This window comes from Calonectris borealis, chromosome 7 (assembly GCF_964195595.1).
Source record: "Calonectris borealis chromosome 7, bCalBor7.hap1.2, whole genome shotgun sequence".
Classification (NCBI taxonomy): domain Eukaryota; kingdom Metazoa; phylum Chordata; class Aves; order Procellariiformes; family Procellariidae; genus Calonectris; species Calonectris borealis.
In genome coordinates this window covers 7143044-7163961 of record NC_134318.1, presented here as the reverse complement: position 1 = coordinate 7163961, position 20918 = coordinate 7143044, and the positions used below count along the sequence as shown (strand labels likewise).

The 20918-nt window shown below is 45.3% G+C and overlaps 1 protein-coding gene across 1 annotated transcript; it reads left to right on the top strand.

Moving 5' to 3' along the window:
- Nucleotides 1-564: 564 nt before the first annotated feature.
- On the top strand, nt 565-18952 carry TSPAN15 (tetraspanin 15). The gene is made up of 8 exons (XM_075154171.1): nt 565-691; nt 6094-6279; nt 8321-8395; nt 10781-10876; nt 12393-12509; nt 15953-16000; nt 17385-17501; nt 17978-18952. The coding sequence occupies exons 1-8, from the start codon at nt 596-598 to the stop codon at nt 18128-18130; spliced, it is 888 nt and encodes a 295-aa protein (XP_075010272.1). The 5' UTR covers nt 565-595; the 3' UTR covers nt 18131-18952.
- The last annotated feature ends 1966 nt before the right edge of the window (nt 18953-20918 follow it).

Sequence of the window (20918 nt, the reverse complement as noted above, 5' to 3'; positions counted from 1 at the left end):
CAATACGCCTGTTGCGTTCGCACTGTGTTATTTGCGGGACGGGACCCTCTTTGCACATGCAATTGCCTGAGTCTTATAATGAAAGGTAAATCCTCTGGTATTGCTTAACTGTGCTGCTGTAGAGCGCCGGGATTCTGCTTTTCGATGTTTATGTACGCGTAACCAAAGCAGCCAGCACCCAAGCAGCAGCTTCGCATTTATGTATTTTTGTCCACGCTCTCCTAAATGAAAATTGCAGAGCTTTGTGGATGCGTGCGTCGCTCCGGGCTCCGGCAGCAGCGTTAGGCGGCTGTTTGAGTAGCCACAGATTTTTTCCCTGCGGTCTCCAGCTGCGGGCTAGCCCTGAACGAGCAGCCCCCCGGCAGCCGGGCGTTTGCAAAGGAAATGGCGCAAAAAGAAAAAAGGAGCTTCCCCTTGCGCCTCCGACGCTTCTCCCCGTCTTATTCCCATTTCCCCGCCGTGCCGCCCCCGCCCACCCCCTCGCCTCCCCCTCCCCGTCCCGCTCCCGGAAGCGGCGGCGGGGCCGCTCCCCGCGCCGGGCACGGGCCGCCGGGAAGGGGCGGGGAGCGGCGGCAGGTGCTGCGGGGCGGGGAGGATGGCGGCGGGGGACGCGGAGCAAGTGCGGTACTGCGGGCGGCTCTCCTACCTCTGCCTGAAGCTCACCCTCATCACCTACGCCACCACCTTCTGGGTGAGGGCGGCGGCTGCCCACGCGTGGGCAGCGGGCGGGGGGGGGGGGGGGGGCGGCGGCGGACGGTGCCGGGGGGTTGGCGTGGGGCGCAGCGCGGCGTGGGGTCCCCTACTCGTTTTGCCGGGCAGCGGGGTCCGTCCCCCCCCCCCCCCCCCCGCGCAAGGCAGCGGGGTTTTGCAATAATTAATGCTTCCGCTGCTGAGGCGGCGGCTGGCACACCTGTGTCCGTGGGTGCAGCTCCCTGGCTTTCCCTCGGGACTGACAAACTGGTTTCGGCGGATGGGGGCTTGTAGGGGTCGAAAGTGTGGCGGATAAAACCATTTATGCGTGTTTTTAAATGCCGCTTTTTCCCCAAGGGGAGCCGGGTAACTAAAGCCTTTGCCCTACAAAGTCAGTCAGCGGTGCCTAGGATAATTCCTTTCCTGAGCCCCGGCTAGGTGATGCTGCGAAGCTTTAAAACTTAAAGGTGTGTCACGCTTGCTGTCCTCTCCTAGGTGTTAGGTAAACCCCCGTGCCGTCTCCTGCAAGCGATAAAGCCCTAACCTGTGGGTGCAGACTGCTACCGTTGACTTCTCAAATGGGGCAGATTCGCCCTGAGCAGGCACCCCCCCGCTGGAAGGGGCCGTCGGGGCTCACCGTACGGACCCCGATTTTAAAAGGTGCTTTTTCAGGCTCCGGGGTGCTGGGGTGATGCTGTCTGGCTGTGCTGGCTCCAGGCTGTACTGATGTATGAGATGCTTAGGCGGGGTTTCTTTCTGGCTCTGTCGGTTTAAACGCCGCTTAAGCTCTTGTTTTGCCGGTCTGTGTCTCTGTCTTAGCAGACGCGGTATTTACAAGGTGGGAGCGTAACGCTTGTGGCGTGTTGCGTGGGAGAAGAGGTTTAGATCCACCGGGTTTGATAGTAGGTGTCTGATTAAAGCTATGTTTTAAGGATGAACAAAAATGGAAATGCAAAGTGTTTGGGTTTTATTCAGACTTTTTGAGATCCTGGGTATCTTTTGTCTTTCTTAGCAGACAGACCAACCAAGGAAAACCCTTGGGTTTAGACTCCTGAAGTTTCCTGCGTTATTCCACAGCAGCTATTCCGCAAGTGCGGTTTTCAGAAAAGGGAAATTTGTTGCATTATTTTTCAAACCCTTTTTAGCAGCGCGTCCTTCATGAAGGACCGTGCACGTTGTCTACTCCGCATTTTCCGTTGGCAGCAAGGGCCCTTGCTGGTGGGATGTAAAAATTAATCTGGTAGCAGAAAAAGGGCCCTTCTGAAATGTTTCTCTGAGTGTCCCTGGAGGACAAAGCCTCTTTCAAGCAGCCTGAGGATTTTATTTACTCTTTGTAGCTGCTTGCTCTGGTTTTTCAACACTCTGCCCTTGTTTAGAACCAAGAGCTTCCTTTTGCTGGGGAGATGGTTTGCTCTGGGAGGGAGAGAGGGCGGCCGGCGGGACGGGGGCTGCGGGAGGGGGGAGGCTGGGGGCTGAGGGCGTTTGCTCCCGGGCAGGCTGGCGCTGGGCAGCGTGCTCCCGGCGTGGGGGCCGAACACACGCCCTATTGTGTGAGGCAGGGCGCCTGGGTTTCTCTCTCGAAATTTTCTTTTATTCCAGCTTAGTGAAGCAGATCTCATTAGCCGTAAATATCAGTGGGCTTGGTTTTTTTTTTTTCAGCTGTGTTAGTCTTACTGACTTTTTTTTTAAAAAAGAAAAAAATTGGTGTAAATGGGAGTAAAGTTGTCTGTGGAGTATTGGCTTGCTTAAATTTTGGGTGATTTGTGTTCTTTTGCTGCTTTTTGGGGCTCTGACATATGGGATGCTGAGGCCATTCGGTTTCCTCCCTGCTGTTGCCGTTCCTCCGGTACATTTGTGAGTGATGAACACTCGGATTTGAGTCTCCGGGATTGTTTAAAATCACCAGGAACTAAATATCAGCCTTACCCAAAAGCGGGAAGGAAATGAAAGCGTCGCTGGGAGTGCCGGAGGGGATGTTTGCTACAGGCCCTGTCGCTGCTGCATCTTCCCATGTCACCCGGGGCTTTTTTAAAAACCAGTCGTCACTGTAACTTTTTCAGGCAACTGTTTTGCTGGTGAATGAGGCTGTAATGCAATTTTTCTTGCCTGGCTGAAACAACATCCAGCATTTTAAACAGAAGGTGCTGTCGTTGAGCGGGCCCTTTATTTAAGAATAAGTATTGTAAATACAGGGTTAAAACCGCTAATTATAAATAAATGCTTTTCCTTTCTCTTGGGAAAGCAACTTCTGTACATGCAAAAGCCCCAGAAAAAGTCCCTGGTATCTGCTGGTCGATACTCACTTAATGCGAGTCAAGGCCAGTGAATTTTTCCTGCGGACGCAGTGTGAATTGCCAAATTGGGAGCTGTTGTGAAGGGTGCAGGATGTAAACAATACGTATGTTTGTGGGCTACCTACGTAAAAGTTGCGTTTCCAGCCCTGGTCACAGGAAGGGAGAGCACAGTCCCGGAGAAGAGACACGGGTGGGATGATTGCTAAATTAGCACGTCTGCTTGGCGTAAATAATTGCTGCTATTGGTTTGACCATATTAAAGGTTTAAAAGATTTTTATTAAATGCTTAAAAAAATAGAAGATAATAAAAGCATAAATCCTGCATGTAAGGAATGAGGATTTTAATCGTGTACTTAGGTGAGGTTTTTTCCCCCGTAATAGTTTCTTATGCTGCAAAATCTGTATAAAACTTGGAATGCATGTGTGCGTCTGCTATGGGATGGGTCGATCTGGGTTTTTTATTTGTTAGCTGACGCTTTTCCCCTGGCGTAGCAGCGGTGCTGCGGAAGGCAGCGTGAAGGCTTCCCGCCTCCCTGCGGCACGTGCCCTCTGCGTGCCGCAGTTCGCAGGACTGTTAATTTAGGATTGCTCGAGGGAGTTTTATTACAGGGGTTATTTTGTAGTCCTCTTCTTGGGGAGTGTCAGCATTTTAATGTCTGGTATCCTGAAGCCTTCCGGAGCAGGCGGCTTGGTGCACTTCTAGAAGAGAGCAGAGGCGTGGTGCGAAGCTCCCCGTTTATCCCCCGTGGGGGATGAGACGGCTTTAATCCTGCAATTTGGCCGGGGTGCGATATCGGCCACCTTGGTCCTTGGGGCAGGAAAAGCTGTAATGGGGGGGAATTTTGGGGGGGGAAATTTGGGGAACCAGGGGCCAAGCTGGTTTTGGAAAACGAAAGGCAGGACTGAAGTTTCTTGTACACTGAAAATGCTAGAAGTAGCCTTGGAGGGTGCGTGACCAAAATGCAGTGGAAGGGGATGAAGATACATACGCATATAAATATCTCTATATGTGTCTATATATCTTAAGCTCGTAAAGTGCGAATGCGTCCTGTGGTTCTACTTGCAGGCACCTTCAAATCTTTAAAACTAAAGATCACCTTAAATTGAATGTTTTGATGAGAAAACTATGGCTAAGAAAGTCATTTCAGTAAATGTTCTAGTCTTGAAGCAACACACTTCTGAAATTCAGATAAATCCCATCAAGCTTTAGTCCCTATGTTTTATGTCCAATGTTTGGTTTGTGGTTTTTTTTTTTTTTTTCAATTTTCTAAACAAAGAATCTACCAGGCAAATGTTGAACTTGGTAACGCTGCTGTGTTTGCAGGATAGTCTGTCTTTAAGTTGTATTATCTGCTGCTTGCCGAGCAGGGTAAATGCGGTCTGGACACAAAGGTATCAGGTTTTTAGTGGTTTGGTTTTTTTTTTATTTTTATTTTTTAAAAATAATAATAATAATGCTAGAACTCCTGAATCACATGTACAGGTACAGTCACCAATTTTATGTTTTGCAGTTGTTTTGTATGGTTCTGAGACTCTTTCCTCGATTGTTATATCTGCGTTTAAAAATTTCAAACTGATTTGTTTATGTGGTCTTCTGCTTGAGAAGTAATTTATACTTTATTACTCAAGTAACTGAAATTTTTAAAGAATAAAGCTAATGCTACAAATTGACCATTTATTAATTAAAAAAGCTAATTACAGTTTTTTAGTAGAAGCATATAAATGGTAGGTTTGGGTACCTGTTATTCTCTTCTGCCTTCCATAATCAGTACAATTTCTGAATTTGTCAGAGGGAGAGTTACTCTGAATTTGGTCATGTAAAATTTTAAGTTGCTTTTTAAATAGCTTCGTTATATTTATTTTTATGGGTGAACCCTTCTGAGATTTTTCTTTTTTAAATGACAACTTGGTGGCATTCCTCACGTAACGTCCTTTGGGTTTTTTATTCTTACCTGTAGCAAATCAAGACTTTCCGGTAAGTTGTTATTTATTTTAAGATATCCCATAATTAAAAAAATATTTCAGCTGTTGGGCTCACGATCTTGCAACTGAGTACGTTGTGTGTCCGACTAGACCTTTGTCTGGGATATACCACGTGAGATCAAAAAGCTTCGTATATATAAGAAAAACGTGCTCTCCCCCCCGTTGGTGTGCAGGGAGCGGACTCGGGGTTACAGCCGAAATGTCGGGTCAGGAAAGGGGAATGCTGTTTATCAGATTGCCAAAATGATTGATTTGAGTCTGGGCTCTTCCTTGAGGATGTGCCTGGCTGTTGGAGTTGGCAGTAAAGTTTTTCCACTGCGATTTTCATGATTAAGTGTTGTGGGCTTTTTTCCCCCCCTCCCCAATTCAGCATAATTCAAAGCACCTTGCAGCACGCCGTAGGTTTAATACCAAATGATTTTGACTTAGCCGTAGTTCTTTTGATTGAAATATCTTTACCTTGCTAAATGAAATGCATCACTTCTTGCTTCACTTGTCAGCTCTATCTGGTAGTGCTAGGAAGTGGCGTAATTTCAAATTTGCAGGTTTTTGGTGTGTTGTTTTTTTTTTAATCCGGTGCATTTCCCCCGATGGCAGGAGGAGTGGAGGTGTCGGATACCCCTGGCCATATTTACTGAGCCTAAATACAATAGGAGGTGGTAGGAAGGGACATATAAGCTGTTGGGTGCAGACTTGTTTAGAAATTGTGTTGTGTTAGGGGCATATATACATACATACGTACACACAGAGAGGGAAGGACAGACAGACACGCAAAGGAGGAATATTAATGCCATGGCATTTGCTAGTTTATGTAATGTATGTGATCTCAGATGAGTAATAAATTTCAACCAGTGACGTATATTTCAATTTGTTTAACTTCCAGAATGTCAAAACATTGCTAAATATATTTTCGAAATGAACAAATCTCAGTTTCCTTCTAACTCGGCTTTTTTCTGCTCTAGCCTTTGAGGTGTTTTGTTTATCCATACTTCTGATTTGAGTATTTCATTGTTTATAATTAATTCTGCTGTGAGTAGTCACAGGTTCACGGGTACTCACAAAATGTCATCGCTGTGTTTGCTGGGAGAAAGAGAAACATCTGTGCCCCTCTCTTTTTCTGTTTCAGGTGATCGGAGCCCTTGTCCTCGCGGTTGGGATTTATGCAGAAGTTGAAAGACAGAAGTACAAAACTCTAGAAAGTGCCTTTCTAGCCCCAGCAATTATTTTAATACTTTTGGGCATTATAATGTTCCTCGTATCTTTTGTGGGTGTACTGGCTTCTTTAAGAGATAATTTATGCCTTCTTCAAGCAGTAAGTGTTGGGTTTTTTATTCTTAATTTCTAAGGCTCGTTGCTTTTGCTTTTCAGCGTCACCTGAATTCAAACCCGTAACTATGTCTGCATTGAAAAATATTTTAATAAAGTGGCTTTTTTGATTTTAATTAAATCTGAAACTGCTTTATGACAGCAGTCCCCTAACCGTGTCCCTTCCGTCAGGGAGCAGCAGTATTTTGTCTTGCCAGCGACAGGAGAGGCGCGGGTCAGAGCCCGGCGCTGAGAAAACCAGCATTCCGATATTAAGGGCTTTATGGAAAACCACCAGGAATGTGAATTCCTGGAGAAGAGGAGATGGTGCTGCCCCTTGGCCGAAGGAAGAGGCGAAGTCTGGCTGCAGCTTCCCCCGTCGGTACGGGGACATTTCCCAAAGCTGTCAGCCTGCTCGGCGGGACGTCGAGCGCGGAGATGAGCTGCGGTCTCTGATGGTTCTCCAAACGCTCCTCGTTTTAACCCGGAGGAAGCCACTAGAGAGAGAAACCCCGGGTCGGGCTGACGTCCGTCAGGCTGGCGGGGGCTGGGGTCTGTCTGCCTGTGGCTGGGGAGCGGGGTGTATGTATGTCACGACGTTAGCTGTATAGCACCGCAGGGCTTCGAGAGAAGGACCCTGAGGGGGAAGTGAAAGGGACGCAGGTTTTCTCTCTGGTGCTGCCTTTGAAAGGTGAAATTTTAGGGAAATTCCTGTACAACGCTGTGGTTGCAGATGGAAGTTGCACGTACGACTAATTAAAAGTAAAGCGCAAAAACATAATTTTCACCTTCACGTCAATGTAAAGAAGTGGTAAATACGTGGTATGTTAGGCCAAAGCAAGAGGTAACTGTGGATTTTGAAATTAGGCTGGAATTTTACCAAGAGTCTGTTACCAAGGTGGTGGTGGCCGCTTTCACTCGGAGCGTGGTGGTGTGTCCTCCTCTCATACCGCAACGTTTTCTGTTCCCGTTGTGGTAGCGCACCCGGTAGGGTATTTAAACGCAGAAAGTCCCTGATGTCTGCTTCTCAGGCTGATTCCAGATTTAGCAGGAGAAAAGATCTCTGTCCCCGTGAGTTTGTCACCCTGATACCGGGTATTGAGAGCACAGAAATTAAACCAGCTTTTAGGGCGGAGCATTAGAGATTATTTTCAGACATCCTAAAACTTCTTTCCTGACAAAGTTCACTATCACGAAGCAGACCTAAATTCACCTGACAGCCATTTTTTTATACATAAACAATCCTTTGGGTTGGAAAAACATTTCAAGTACTGGCACGTCGCAGCTATCTCATGGTGTTGCTATGGTTTTCTTCATATTATTCATATTTTGCATGCGCTTTGATAAGTAGTCAGAGATGCATATGTCGTGGTCGTGTGTGAGGGAGCACGTATATATATGCACACAGATGAATAAATAAATTGAGAGCTAGCGGGTATAATTTTTCTTACCACTGAGCATAGCAAGCCCTGTTAGTGCCCATCGGGCAGCCTCTGCGCTCAACTGGCTCGGTAATGCAGCACGGCTCAGTTCCCGCTTCTGAAGCAACGCGCTAAAAGGTACCAAGCCCAGAATTTTGCTTTGATTTAACACTGGCAATTCAGTAGAACGTGGTTTGGATTATCTTAAAGCACTGCTCTACCTGAGAAATGAAAGCTAACAGGTAAGTACTGTTTTTGTAGGAAGCATGAAAACAAATTCGGTGTGGTTTGTAGCAGTCCATTAATATGCTTCTCTCGGATGCTGTTACGGAGAGGAGTATCTTGGCATGATAAATGCATCTATCGATCCATTTAAAGCAGAAAAATAATGTGTTTGCCAATTGGGCAAAACCCAGAATGACTCAAGTGAGGAAAAAAGGCTTTCTTGTGACATGAACAGTTTTATAAGAACAAAACCGTAATTTCATATCTTTCTTTAAAATGACATCTCATATGCAGAAAGCCAAGTATGTTGGCAATTGAATGCTACAGACTTAAGGACACTAATTGAAAGAGTAATTGGGGTTTGTTCTGTTTAAGGACTCACTTGCAATTGTTTTTCTGCAGTTCATGTACATTCTTGGTATCTGCTTGCTGATTGAGCTGACCGGTGGGGTGGTGGCCCTGATCTTCAGAAACCAGGTGAGCCGCTTGCGTTTAGGTTTTGATCACCAAGAACATTACTCACAATCCGTGACGTTACAGCTATGCTACTGAGCAAATAAAAGGTGTTAAAGTTGTCACCTGAGCACTAATTGGTGGAGGTCTGAAGGCAGATCCGGACTTTTCAGGGCCTTTCAGGTTCGGGGATGGGTGGGTTGAATTCCAGATTAAAAAATTTGGAGAAAATCTGGTAACTAAGAATGTGCAATACAGGCAAAATGAGTTTCCAGCTCTTCATGTATTACAAAGTGCTTTTTTCTCATTTGCCATCTGGCTCTCAGACTGCCGATCTGGGAGGTTTCCAGCTGGATTTGGAGACTTTGTTATTTTTTTAGTGGCCAAAATGTTTTCCCTTACCTAAAGGACAGCTCTTCCCTGCCCACAGCCATAGCAACATAACTAATTTCTGTAGGAGACCCCGTCATTTACAAGTATGCTATAACTATATAAAAACCTTAATTTTTCAGAACAGAAAGCAGCAGATTATTTTTTTCTGTTAGAAATGTTTTAAAACATAAATGTGTTCCCTATGGCAAGTACTAGATTTCTATGCTTTGATTTTTTTTTCTAATCCGGCAAAATATGAGCATTAAAAGGAGCTGCTGAAGAGTAAGACCTCTTCCCTCCCTACCCCAATCCAACCGATCTCATTTCCACAAAAAGAAGTCATACATACTATGTTACATATGTTATTTAAAAAAAAAAAAACTTTAAACAAGATTTTTTAAAAAATAACAACTCATTGTTATTTTGAAGTAGTATTACGTTCTCCCTAGCTAGTGTTTTCTTCTTACTCCGTGCTGCACCAGAGTCGTGAACTGGCCTTGTGAGAGCAGAGGATGAGTTACCTTCGTTTCTGGAAGCCGTCGTTAGCCGTTGCCGTAGGTGTCGCCTCGGCCCCGCACAAGGATTTATCCTGACTTGTGGTGGGAGCGCCAGGCTCATCCGAAGGGAGCAGATCAGCCTGCCCGGTGCAGGAGTGTGGGCATCACGGGATGCAGAGAATTTGCTTGACAGAAAATTAAGTAAATGCCGAAGATGGTATTTGCTGAGAGGGCGAGAAAGAACTGCTGTTGACTTTCGGACAAAGAAAATGTCTCGTTGGGGTTTTTGTGCAGTAAGCGTTTTCCCGAGACGTGTGTGGGGTGTCTGAGCAGGACAGCCACGCTCAGGGACGGGTTTCTCTGCTTGTTTTGCGAGGTTAATGGAGAAGTTGGGGTTAGCATGGGGAGGAGAAGGAAGTATTTAATAAAAGCTTAGGGTAATAGCCTCTGTTTAAATGCTGATTGTTTTGCGTGTCTCATTGATTTTTCTCATTTCTTTCTCTGTTTCCTTCTGAAATCTGTCGAGTCTAAGTGAGGTGACCCAGGCAGCGCGAGAGGAGTCGGTATTTGCTGCTGTTCGTTCTTGGCCAGTTAGGATAGTCCTGCAAAATCCCGTGTTATTCCCAGTCATCGATGTGACAATCGTTTTTGTTCTGCTTTGGTTTTAAGTGTTGCAGTTTGTAATACTGAGAAAATGAGTAGGCGTATTTCGGGTTCCTTTCTGACCTGGAAGGATTTAACTTCCATCATTTTAGCAGCTGGGTTGAGGGGAAAGTTGTTACATTCTGGTTATGTTTAGTCTCAATTTTTGCTATGCTATGATGGTGCTGGATGTTGAAAACGAAATAGTCTTTTTTTTGGCCTCATCTTCTGAACTTCAAAAGCGTTTTGTTGACTTGATTTCTAATATGCCAAGCTGAGGAGATACAGTTTTGTATCTGCCACCGCTCCATATTTCTCAAAACCATGACTGTAAAACATACAGATATGAGATCTTTTCCACTTTTTTTCTGCTTAAGGTGGAATAAAGCTCATTATCTGGCAATTAGGGATTCCTTGGAAAACAAAATGGTGAAAATAAAATTCACGGAAGGTGGTGAGCAGGGACAGTCAGCTCTCGTCGCCCGGCCTGTGGTGCAGACCACGGTGCCAAGTGGCAAACCCAAACCCGCTGTCCTGTCACCCAAAGGCGACGGGTATCCCCGGTGCCCAGTGGGAAGGGTCCTGCCTGGGGGACAACGGGAGCATCTCTGGGAGACGCTGGGAGAGCCCCAGGGAAGCAGCACCTCGCTGGAGAGGTCTGCGCGTCTCAGCACAAACCCAGCAGCGAGGCTGCTGCCCTAAAAGAGGAGGGATGGTCAGTCCCTGCAGGACTGTGCTGTGATTGATTTTTAACTGGTATTTGTTTTTTCTTCAAAAAAAAACCCAAACACAGCCTTTCCTCTTGTGCTCATCAGCTACACTTGTCACTTTAACCTGTTCTTTTCATTTTGTTTCGGCGTGTGTAACCCGTGAATCTTGTTTTACTTTTGCCTTCTAGACAATCAACTTTTTGAACGATAATATTAGAAGAGGAATTGAGAATTACTATGATGATTTAGACTTCAAGAACATCATGGATTCTGTTCAGAAGCACGTAGGTTTGTTTGGTTGTGTTTTTTTTTTTCCTGGATGTGGTAGGTCCTGGGCGACAGCTTTGAGTTTTTCCCAGTGATGTGATAATCAAATTCCTATTGACGAGGGGGATGAGATCTCATGTGTCATCTGTGACGGCGTCGCTGCGGGCAGGGCTCCTCCAGCATCCCAGCTGGCGTTGGAAGCCCCCTAAATCACCGCGAGAAGTGGGGGCAAAATGCAGCTTTTGCCTCGGTAGGCGTGATTCGGATGCTCAAGGCCAGATCCTGCAAACATTTAGGCTTATATGAGCTGGATTCAGACCTAAATTCCACCCAAGTTCGTATGCTAAGGGTTTCTGCTGGCCGGTCCAAGACATTCAAAAGCATCTCGTTAACAGGAGGCACCGGATAAAGAGAAATTAGGGGGCAGTTAGGCTGTTGGAACCTGGGCCGTTGTATTGTCACTCGAGGGCACAGACCAAGCTCTTTAACAAGGTGTTTATTCAAAGGAAATGCCCGTGGAAGCCTATATACCTGTAATTAAAATTCAGAAATGGTGTTGAGCCCAGCTGAGCATTACTTAATGGCACGTGTAGTTGACTCACAGCCTTTTTTTTTTTTTTTAAGGCTGGTGTGTTGAAATGTTTATTGGCTTATTGAAGAATTATGCAGTTCAGAGACTATAGAAGAAGCAGAAAATGTTCACAAATGTGATGTCAGGGCCCATGTGATGTCAGTGACCATGCCAAATAATGATTTTTATTAAAAAAAAAGTTAACTTAGGAAGCGATATGTATATTTTATGACATCGTTATGGAGATGGCAGCCTGCTTTGAAAAACAGAGTTAGTATGGAAAGTCTGTCAAAAGCCAACCGTCCTGAGGAAATTTTGTCATTAGACTTCATAATGCTTTAAAGTTTCCATGCACTGCCCAAAATTATGTGTACGTACAGCGAATATACATTTTAGTGATTAAAGAAACTGCTCCTTTTCTCTTCGTTTAAAATATAAAGTGAATATTTGTATTAAGTCAGTGTAAACTTACAGTATTTGTTTGCCAGATCTCAGTTGTACTAAATTATACCCAAAATGTTTTGGTGAGATGTGTTTTTTATGCCTTATAGCAACACTTTTGTCTTTTAGACTCATTTAGAAATGTAGTCAAAATCCTTAAATAATTGAAGGAGTACATTACAGCTCAAGATGGAGTGAATGTAAAAACACTGCTTAATGATGTCCAGACCTGAAAAGATAGTTTTTCAACTCAGAAAAGTTGGGAGGTGGAACTTACTTTGCTCTGGCACCTCAGGCAATAGCGCGATGAGTGACAGAGGAACGCTACCTATATCTTCAGTTCTTTTCAGTTGTATCTATCGTACACATTCCTATATGCCTTGCTGATAAAATGACAGAATTGCTGGGTAGCTCAGTGCTCTTAAAATTGCTGTGTTATTACTTTGTTTTCTAGTTATTAGAAGAGTTTCTGTTAAGGTACGAATTTTTTTTTCCTTGGCCTTTTGTGTCATTTTTTCCAGTTTAAGTGCTGCGGTGGAGAAGATTATAGGGATTGGTCACAAAACATGTACCACAGCTGCGTGGCACCGGGACCGCTGGCCTGCGGGGTGCCCTACACTTGCTGCATCGCAAATAAGGTAAGTCCTGGCATCGCTGCGCTCTGCCGGGTCACTGGCGTTTGCTTAAAACGGTACCTTACTTTAGAAAGTCTGGGGGAAGAAGTGAAGGGAAATGGGTCTCTCCTGAAAATGGAATCCGTGGGTCTTGAGAGCTTGAAAAGGAGAAAATAATGAATTAGGTGTATTGGCTCCGGTCCATGTTACCGTCCCACTACACGGTCCTAGAAACGCAGAAGGGATCTTGGGGGCTCCTCTAACCTCATGGCTTGCCTGGACCAGGGCTGCTTAAAATTAAGTCTCGCTGGTGTTTTCCCTAGGGTTTGCTGCTCCGGCTTTGCCAGGAAGCCTGGGCCCCTATTGCTTCCGTGGGTGGGGGCTGGAGTGATGTGCACCAGCTGCTGGATGAATTAAAAACCAAACAGAATGACCCCGTCATCCAGAAAAATCCAGAAACGTGGGCAACTGACCTCAGGGTCAGGGCATCCTTGTGGGTGAGGGTCTAGACTGGAGCTGCTGCTCTGCCCTAACCCATCCCTGGAAACTGCCGCCCGGTAAAATCCTCCCTGGAAGGACACCCTGTCAGCTGGAGTCTGGACCAGTTTCTCAGTCTACGATGAACTGGTATTAACTGGTGCTGGCAGCACTAGGAGCAGGCGTTAAGTTCCATGCAAATGATTTTGTGCAGACCCCATGTTTTATATAAATTTTAGCAGTTTTAATTCATCGCTCTTCATTTGAGGGGTGAATGTAACGCTGAATTTGATGAAGAACCAGTCCTCAATTTAAAACCGGTGTGGGCAACCTTTGCCTTGCTGGGTTTTGGTCTTTGGTCTGAACACGAGGCAGAGAAATCGAGTATCTGTGAGAGCAGTAGAGCTCGTGATGGATAACCTACCGGTGCCTGTTACATGCTGCCCTTTCACAGTCTGCCTTAAGGATGGGTGTTTAATTAAAAAAAAAAAGAAAAAAAATGCAGTAATTATGTTAGTACTCCTGCTGGGTGTTGCTGAGAAATGCGTATAATATGAAGGTGTTTATTACGTATGCTTACACATTTTTTGTGTGTGAGAAGGAGTCTGTTTAAAGCTGCGCTGAGCTTTGATTTATTCTCAGAAACCAAAGCCTAAACAGTTATGTTTTAAGTCTCAGGTGTTTGGGAATAAAAAAGTCATGTATATGAAAATAAGATGTGCTGATCCACAGCAGCACAGAGCAGAAGAGCTCAGGATTTTGCTGGATAGGGCTGGCTAGTAAAGAGCAATCTGGCTTTTTATGGGTCATTCAAAATACTGCTTGTTTTTCTGTCTCTCTCATTTCTCTGTCGAAGCCTTGCTTTAAAAGGTTAGTCGGTGTGTGGGGAAATACAGCAGTAGCGCGAAGGCGAAGGACTGCGGTAACCAGTGACTAATAATGCCGGCTGCCTTTTCAGCTGTGGCACAAATAATCAAACACGCTGAGGATTTCAAACACAACCTGTCAGGCAGGAAAGCACTAAAATAAGAACTTCTCCGAGGAAAACAGGGAGGTATATTCTCCATATGCTTCATTGGCAACTGGGGAGGTGGGGATGAGACTTCTCGCAGCCTAAAGGTAGCCTGCGAAGGGTTAAGCTCAGTGAAGTTAATTGAAAGGTGGGGAGAAGCCCCAAAATAACAAGCAAACTTCTTATTTAAGGGGAGGCTGTTCCGCGAGACGCTGCGGTACGTTAGGGCTCCTGGCTTTGCCGCCCCGGGATGCCGTCGCTGTGCCCTGTGAAGCCCGAGCGGCGCGGGCGTTGGGCAGGATGACACTAACGCCGTGGCTGTATGGCCGCCTGCCTTGAGAAGGGAAAAAAAAACCCCAACCAGAAGATGCATAAATCTTCTATGTTTGACAAACGCTTCCAAATACAGGCTGGTTTCTGTCCTGGAAAACTACAGATATGGTTTGTGATTACTCATTCACTTTGTAGTCATGGAAAACTGCCGTTAATGTCAGAGGTTGGATTCTGGTCCTCTTAAAAAGCCCTCTGCTAAGACAAGCCAGGCTCATACTGGGGGGGCTCTGAAGGGACTATTTTCAAGTCAAAGTATTTATTAAAGATTTAACACTAGTGTAGCAGATAAAATTAGTCCCCAAATGCTTATAAACCTCTGCTTCTAATGCATTTGTCTCCGTTGTGTACGTTTTCTTGTGCTGTGATGCCCCGGTAGCAAATGCTGTGTTTAAAATTAAACGATGTGACTGTATTCTTCTTGTCACGTATTTTGCGGATGTCCGCGTGTTTGTCTGCTAGGCTTTTGTAAACGTGAAATCACTCACAGCGGACACAGCAACGCGCTGACGCCTGGTATTGCAAACCTGGACTTCCAAGAGCATTTATTACCTGTGGGTGACGGATGGGTACTCCTCGCGTTTTCGCAACAGACCTGCGAAATAGTCGGAGCTTTTTTTTTTAGGAACACGCTGAACCTTGCTTGTCAGACAGTTGTGTGCTCAAGGTGAGAGCCTGGCTTTTTGGGGTCTTCATAAACTTGACCCTGGTTGGCCATTTTGTAACACCCAGCTTCCTTCCATCTTTTTCAAACGACCCCCTTCCTTCCTGGGAGGTGACCCTCGAAGCCAGCCTACCCCGCAGAGGCCACCAGCATTGGGAAGTCTCGTCTCTACAGCTTTTAATTTTGAGGGAGGGCATACCAATACACTAGAGTTTGCTCTGCCTTATTTCCCTCATTTGTGTGTTCTCATTTTCCTCCATGTCTTTGGCTTTGTACGTTGCTTCCTTCGGTGCTGGTGGGCTTTACGTTGGCTGATTTGTAAGTGAAGGACAGTATTTTCATGTTAGCTTTGCCAGGCCAGGTAGAGCTTCGGGACGCAAGCAAAATATGAAATGGCTACAGAAAATGCGTTAGTAATCTGTGATGAATGCAAGCACTCGGTCTTTTTTTAAATATATGGATTTTATATTCATATATGTAATGATATGTAAAAATATATTATAATTAATTTGGTCTTTTAAAATGTTCATGTAAGCATTCATAGTATCGGATGTTATTTGGGGATTAGATATTTCTGAGCTTAAATTTGTCATCATGGCGGCATGATGGCCATGTTAACCCCTGGTTTTCTTAATAAGGTGTTATTAAGGTCTTAAAATTAAAACCAGCTGTTTGTTCTGCGGAAACAGCTGTGGCGTACAGCTCTGTCGTAGCTGGCTTTGGTTTCTGATGCCACACTAGTTTTGCTGGATAGATGTGGTTCAAATGTCTCGTGTCATGACACACTGGCAATACTGATTTCTCTAAAATCTTGTAGAGCTCTATCTAAATCTGACCCCGGGGCTGCTGAAGGAACCGGTGCTGGGCTGGGAAGTAACCTTGTTGTTGCTTTTATATGAGCTGGGTGAACACAAAAAGAGTAAAAATAATTTTTTTGTGATTTTTGTTTTCTGCTATGGTTTACATTCGTTGTTTTCTTTTCAGACAGCCATTATCAACACCATGTGCGGATACAAAACCATTGAGAAAGAGGTAACGTAACCAGTGTCCACCCTGTCGTGGCAAAGGGTGGCGCTTCTCTGCGTATTTTTTGGTCAGTTATAAAATGGTCTTCTGCATACTTAAATCTACCAGACAGTTAAGTCAGCAATTAAAATTATTTTATCTGGAATAACTTTCATATATTAAAAGAACTATCTTGTTTGATTGTGATATCTTCCCTTCTTTGTTTCTTCCACGATTCCTTGTTTGACGTGCGTGAAGCACATCTTCCCAAAGCTCATCCCCCTCACGCTAATTGCATAATAAACGCCAAGAAAACTGCTTTCATATTTTTAAGTAGCGACTTTGAGTAGGGGAAAGCTTTTCATACTTAAAAGCCAAAGTTTCTCACTGAGTAAAATCAGTTTCGGTAAAGCCAACTTAGCTGTTTCTAAGTATTTTACATCCTGATGGTGGGTGTTTTATTTTTAAGCCTGTAAAAGTTATTCCTGGAAGAGGAGTGGGACTTCCCAGATTGTGTTGGCAGCCCTCTCCTCTCTCCGGGAGCGGGATGTGGCCTCCTCCTTTGCTTTTCCCTCTTGGGAGTAGCCTCAGTGACTCCAGAGTAGAGACCGCCGGCTCAAGGCACTAATTGCGGCGTGATTAAGCAGGGAAATCTGTAATTGGATCTGCCACAAGTTCTCCACTCCTAGCTTTGGAGTGCTGGTGCGGGGGCTTGCTCTGAAAAAGCCCCTCTCCCCAGCTCATTTGCGGCACTTGGCGCACAATGCCAGCTTCAGTTGTTGGTTTTTGGGATTACCGGTTATCTTTACGTATGACCTGTCTTCGTTTAGATTCATTGATTTATGGCTTAATCACCTAAACGCTCCAGCCTGGCTCTAATGCCCAAAGCACTTAAGCATATGCTTAACTTTACCCCATTCATCTGCTTAGGACCCTTTGCAGCCTCAAGTGCTTTCTGTATTATGGGTTGGGGTCACGGTGCAGCGCAGCTTGCAGGACTGAATCTGAAATCCTCTTGTTCCTGCCCTTTTTAGAGTCTATTGCAAAGCACTTGGTCCGCAATTTATGTTTTTCTACTGCTGTACTTTCAACTTGGAAGCAGAGATAAAAGCTAGAGAGAGACTTCTCTACTTTCCAAGCGGTCTAAAATGAGAATCGGATGCATTTCATTTAGAAAAGTAGTTGCAAGTGAAGATTAAAAAAAAAAAAAGTAGTAAAATAACTTGTTCAGGTGTGGAACAACCGAAAAACAGGCAGAAGAATTAGTGATGAGATCTATGTCAAATTCAGTGGGCTTAAAGAGATGGGAAGGAGGACCAGATTTGCCTCCCTGAAATTAGAATTATCATGTGTTACTGTATCGTGCGCCAGTGCAACTGCCTGTATGAACGTCTGCTCCGTTATTTTGCAGCGCTTGAGTGTTCAGCATGTTATATATGTCCGCGGGTGCACCAACGCAGTGCTTATTTGGTTTTTGGACAACTACAGCATCATGGCCGGCGTGCTGCTCGGCATATTGCTGCCCCAGGTAAGAGGGAGCCCGTGCGTTAGCCATTAAAGTATCCGATTTGTTGCTGCGGTATGCGATATCCCATTTGACTATATTTAATTATAATTTTTAACTTAAATTTAATGTAACTGATAAGCTGAGGTGGCATTCTGGTAATTTAGTAGCATTACTGTGATATATTGCAGGGTTTGGTTGGTTAATTTGGTTTGCTTGCTTGTTTTTTGAGTCCTCTCCTCCCCTTAGTTGTGTCCACTAAGACTTTCTAACGCTCCAAGGCACAGGGGTGGTAATTAGCTGTATTAGCTCTTCACAAAAACGATCCGTTTACACCTCTGTATGCAAAGAAGAATAACAATGTGAGATTCTCTGTGTATATATACCTCATTCCTGCCCATATATCTGACGTGTGTATACATAATTTGTAAAACCTGCTGCGAGAAGCGTTAGATAAGCAGTATTTGATCTCTGACTAGAGGTGCCCCTTCCTTTCGCAGTTCCTGGGCGTGTTGTTATCCTTGCTTTACATAACTCGGGTGGAAGATATCATCACCGAGCACAAGCTGAGCGACAGACTGTTTGAAGAAGCGCGGCAGAGATCTGCCCCCGAGTTCGCTGGAGCCGGCTGCTGCATGTGTTACCCGGGGTGACTTTGGAAACCTCAACTGTAACTATATTTAAGGTTTCCAGGAAAAAAAAAAAAAAAGGGGAAGAAGAAAAAACAAAAAAAAAAGGCAAATCCACCTGTTCTGGTTTGTGCTGGCTTCTGCGGCTGTTGCAGACCGCGGGTGCAGTGAATCAGCCAGCGGATCGCGGCGGGTCGGCAGCGCGCCGATACCGCCCTAGCCTCGTCTCTCTCGGTGTGTCTGCAACCAGAAGGGCTCTGTGCTGCCGACGATGCTGCTGCGGTATCGCGATGCTGCTGGAAGGTGGGCTTGTGGATAACTAAATCTTTTTTGAATGATTACTGAGTGATACGCAGCTGGGGAAACCATTCTGGGAAGATTCGGAGGTAGATTTCTAGGAAGAGCCTTTGCATCTCGGGATGTCTTATTTAAATGTTTGTCCTTTCCAACTTTATTTTCTTACTCCTTCCAAAAAAGATTTCTTACCGATCTACATGGTGAATATTAAATATGTTTAATAAATTTTTTATGCTAATCTCAATCAATTTACTGACAATAATGGATGTGATGCTGAACACTTTCATTGCTCAGTCTTTTGTGCCTTTTAATAATGGGGCAGATGCCAATCAGGTAATGCTTGATATATTTTTAATGCAGTTTATTACTGTCTGGCTTTTGTATAAACTTATGGGATGTTTGAGTCTTGTATGTACTGTATTTTTGCCTTTTAGTAAATTAACTATTATTTTCTTTTTTTTTTTTTTGGAGTTCTGTATGTTGAGATGTTTCTAAATTTTATTCTTCTCGTCAAAATAAAAAAAACCTTTTTTTTTTAAAAAGCACGAAGATTTTTGTTTACAATGCTTCTTATTTTCTTATCTAAATTAAGCCTGTCCCTCAGACGCTGAGTCAAAAGGCAGAAATACCTTGAGCCGTGATTCTGGCTTGGGCGCTGGCTTGCCTGGGGTTTTGGACAGAGTCACCGAAGGTCTGCGCCTCGCTTGCTTCTCTTGGTGGCTTCTTGGGAAGTCACCGAGAGCTGGGACGGGGGTTTGTTGGTGCTTTGTCCTGAGCATTTCTCTGCAGTCTTTCCAGCCCCCGCCAGGCTTGCAGGTGAGACGCACAACCTAATTACTACGATGCTTCAAATAAATTCAGGAGAATAAAGCAGGTTTGGTTTCTATCCTGTCTTTGTGAATCTCTTCTTTTCTGGCACTTGGAGGAATAGCTGATGTCATTCTCTCCGTGTTGCTTTTCTTCTGCTTTTTGAATTTCCTTGTCCTGGACGTGTTTTCTGCTTTCTTCAAAACTCGGTGTTTGCTGCTTAGCTCTCCGCCTTCACCAAGGATTTCTGAGGAAGCTTCATGCTTTTCCAGGAGCCAAAAAATGACTCATCCAGTTCGTCAGGGTTTCTGATGGTGTCTGGAGATAGAGATCCCGCTGCGCTATCAAGCCCGTCATCTGCAGTATGAGGTTATTTCCCACACAGCACACTCTAGCGTTGGGTCCCGCACGTGGTTATGTATTTAATTGCTCCACATCGTTACCACCTAAATTTTCCTGGTCTCTGTCCTGAATAATGTATTTTGGTGAGTTAGGAAGCAAGGTGTGTTTTAAGGGTGGATTTGTGTACGGAGAGAGGAAGGGGAAAAGGAGGGGGCAGCTTCGGAGGACCAAGCTGACTGCTGGTGAAAGAGGGGAAGATGGAAGCCGAAATCGGTTTATTGTGGCGAGGTGGGAGCTGAAAGCATCAAGAGCTGGGGTGTTGCCAGAGGCAGAGCTGTGCCCTGGCCTTTAGCAAGAGGGGGATGGCACCCGAATTTGAGACGGCGGGAAGGCTGTAATGAATTGTGACGGAGGGAATGACAACGGTAATTTTTCTTTGATGGCAAAGGTAATTTTTCTTTCTTTACTAATAGTGTCTTGTAAATGGTGGTTTGAATACAAGGTATCGGGGAAAGCAGGAGGTGGCAGAAATGTGGTTAAAATTTGGGTGGTTTAAATGGAACGGGGGGAGTATTTGGGAATAACGGGGAGTATTTGGGAATACCAGGGAGCGGTTCTCCTTCAGCAAGGAAATCTGTACCGAATTTTCAACCATCCTTGGTGCTCCCTGTCATATGCCGTGTTTGAGGGGGGGTGTTACCTGACAATCACGAACTAATGTGTGTGACTTTGTTTAATAAATGATTGATTCAAATACTCTTGACCCTTCCCATTCCCTCGGATCTGAGTAATTCTTCTCTTCACAGGCCCACGGGGACCGGAGGGAAGGATGATGCCCATCAGGAGGCGGCTGGAGGAGAGGGAGGCCGCGGGTCTCCGCTCAGCTGCCTCCAGGCGCCTGAGCTGCGGGAGGCGATGGGGAGACCACCATGAGGGGGTGAATTTGCTCTTAAGCACGAGGCTCGGCTCTTCTCGGTGTGCCGTGCTCGCGTCCCGTGAGTAGACAGATTTTCGAATGGGTTTGCAGTTTGCACAAGGTGGTTTGTGTGCTTACGAGTAGCTGGTTTTATCCTGAGCCGCCGAGCCTGCAGGGCTGGGCTCTGTCCTGCCCGGTTCCTCCGCACGAGCGAGGTCTGGAGGGGACCTGGTGCGGCGTTGGAGAACCTGCGGCTTGTCTCCGGCTGGTGCTCCGCACCCATCACTCACCCAACTGCCAGCATTTTCTTTTTAGATACGCACATCCCCGTGTCCACAAGCAAATCAGCTGGCAGCATGTGAAGGGCCAGACTCAAAATGTTGTCCTGGTCTGATTTTTGCATTTGGCTGTAAGTGAAAACCGCTGTGGCCACACTAGCGAAGGTCATCT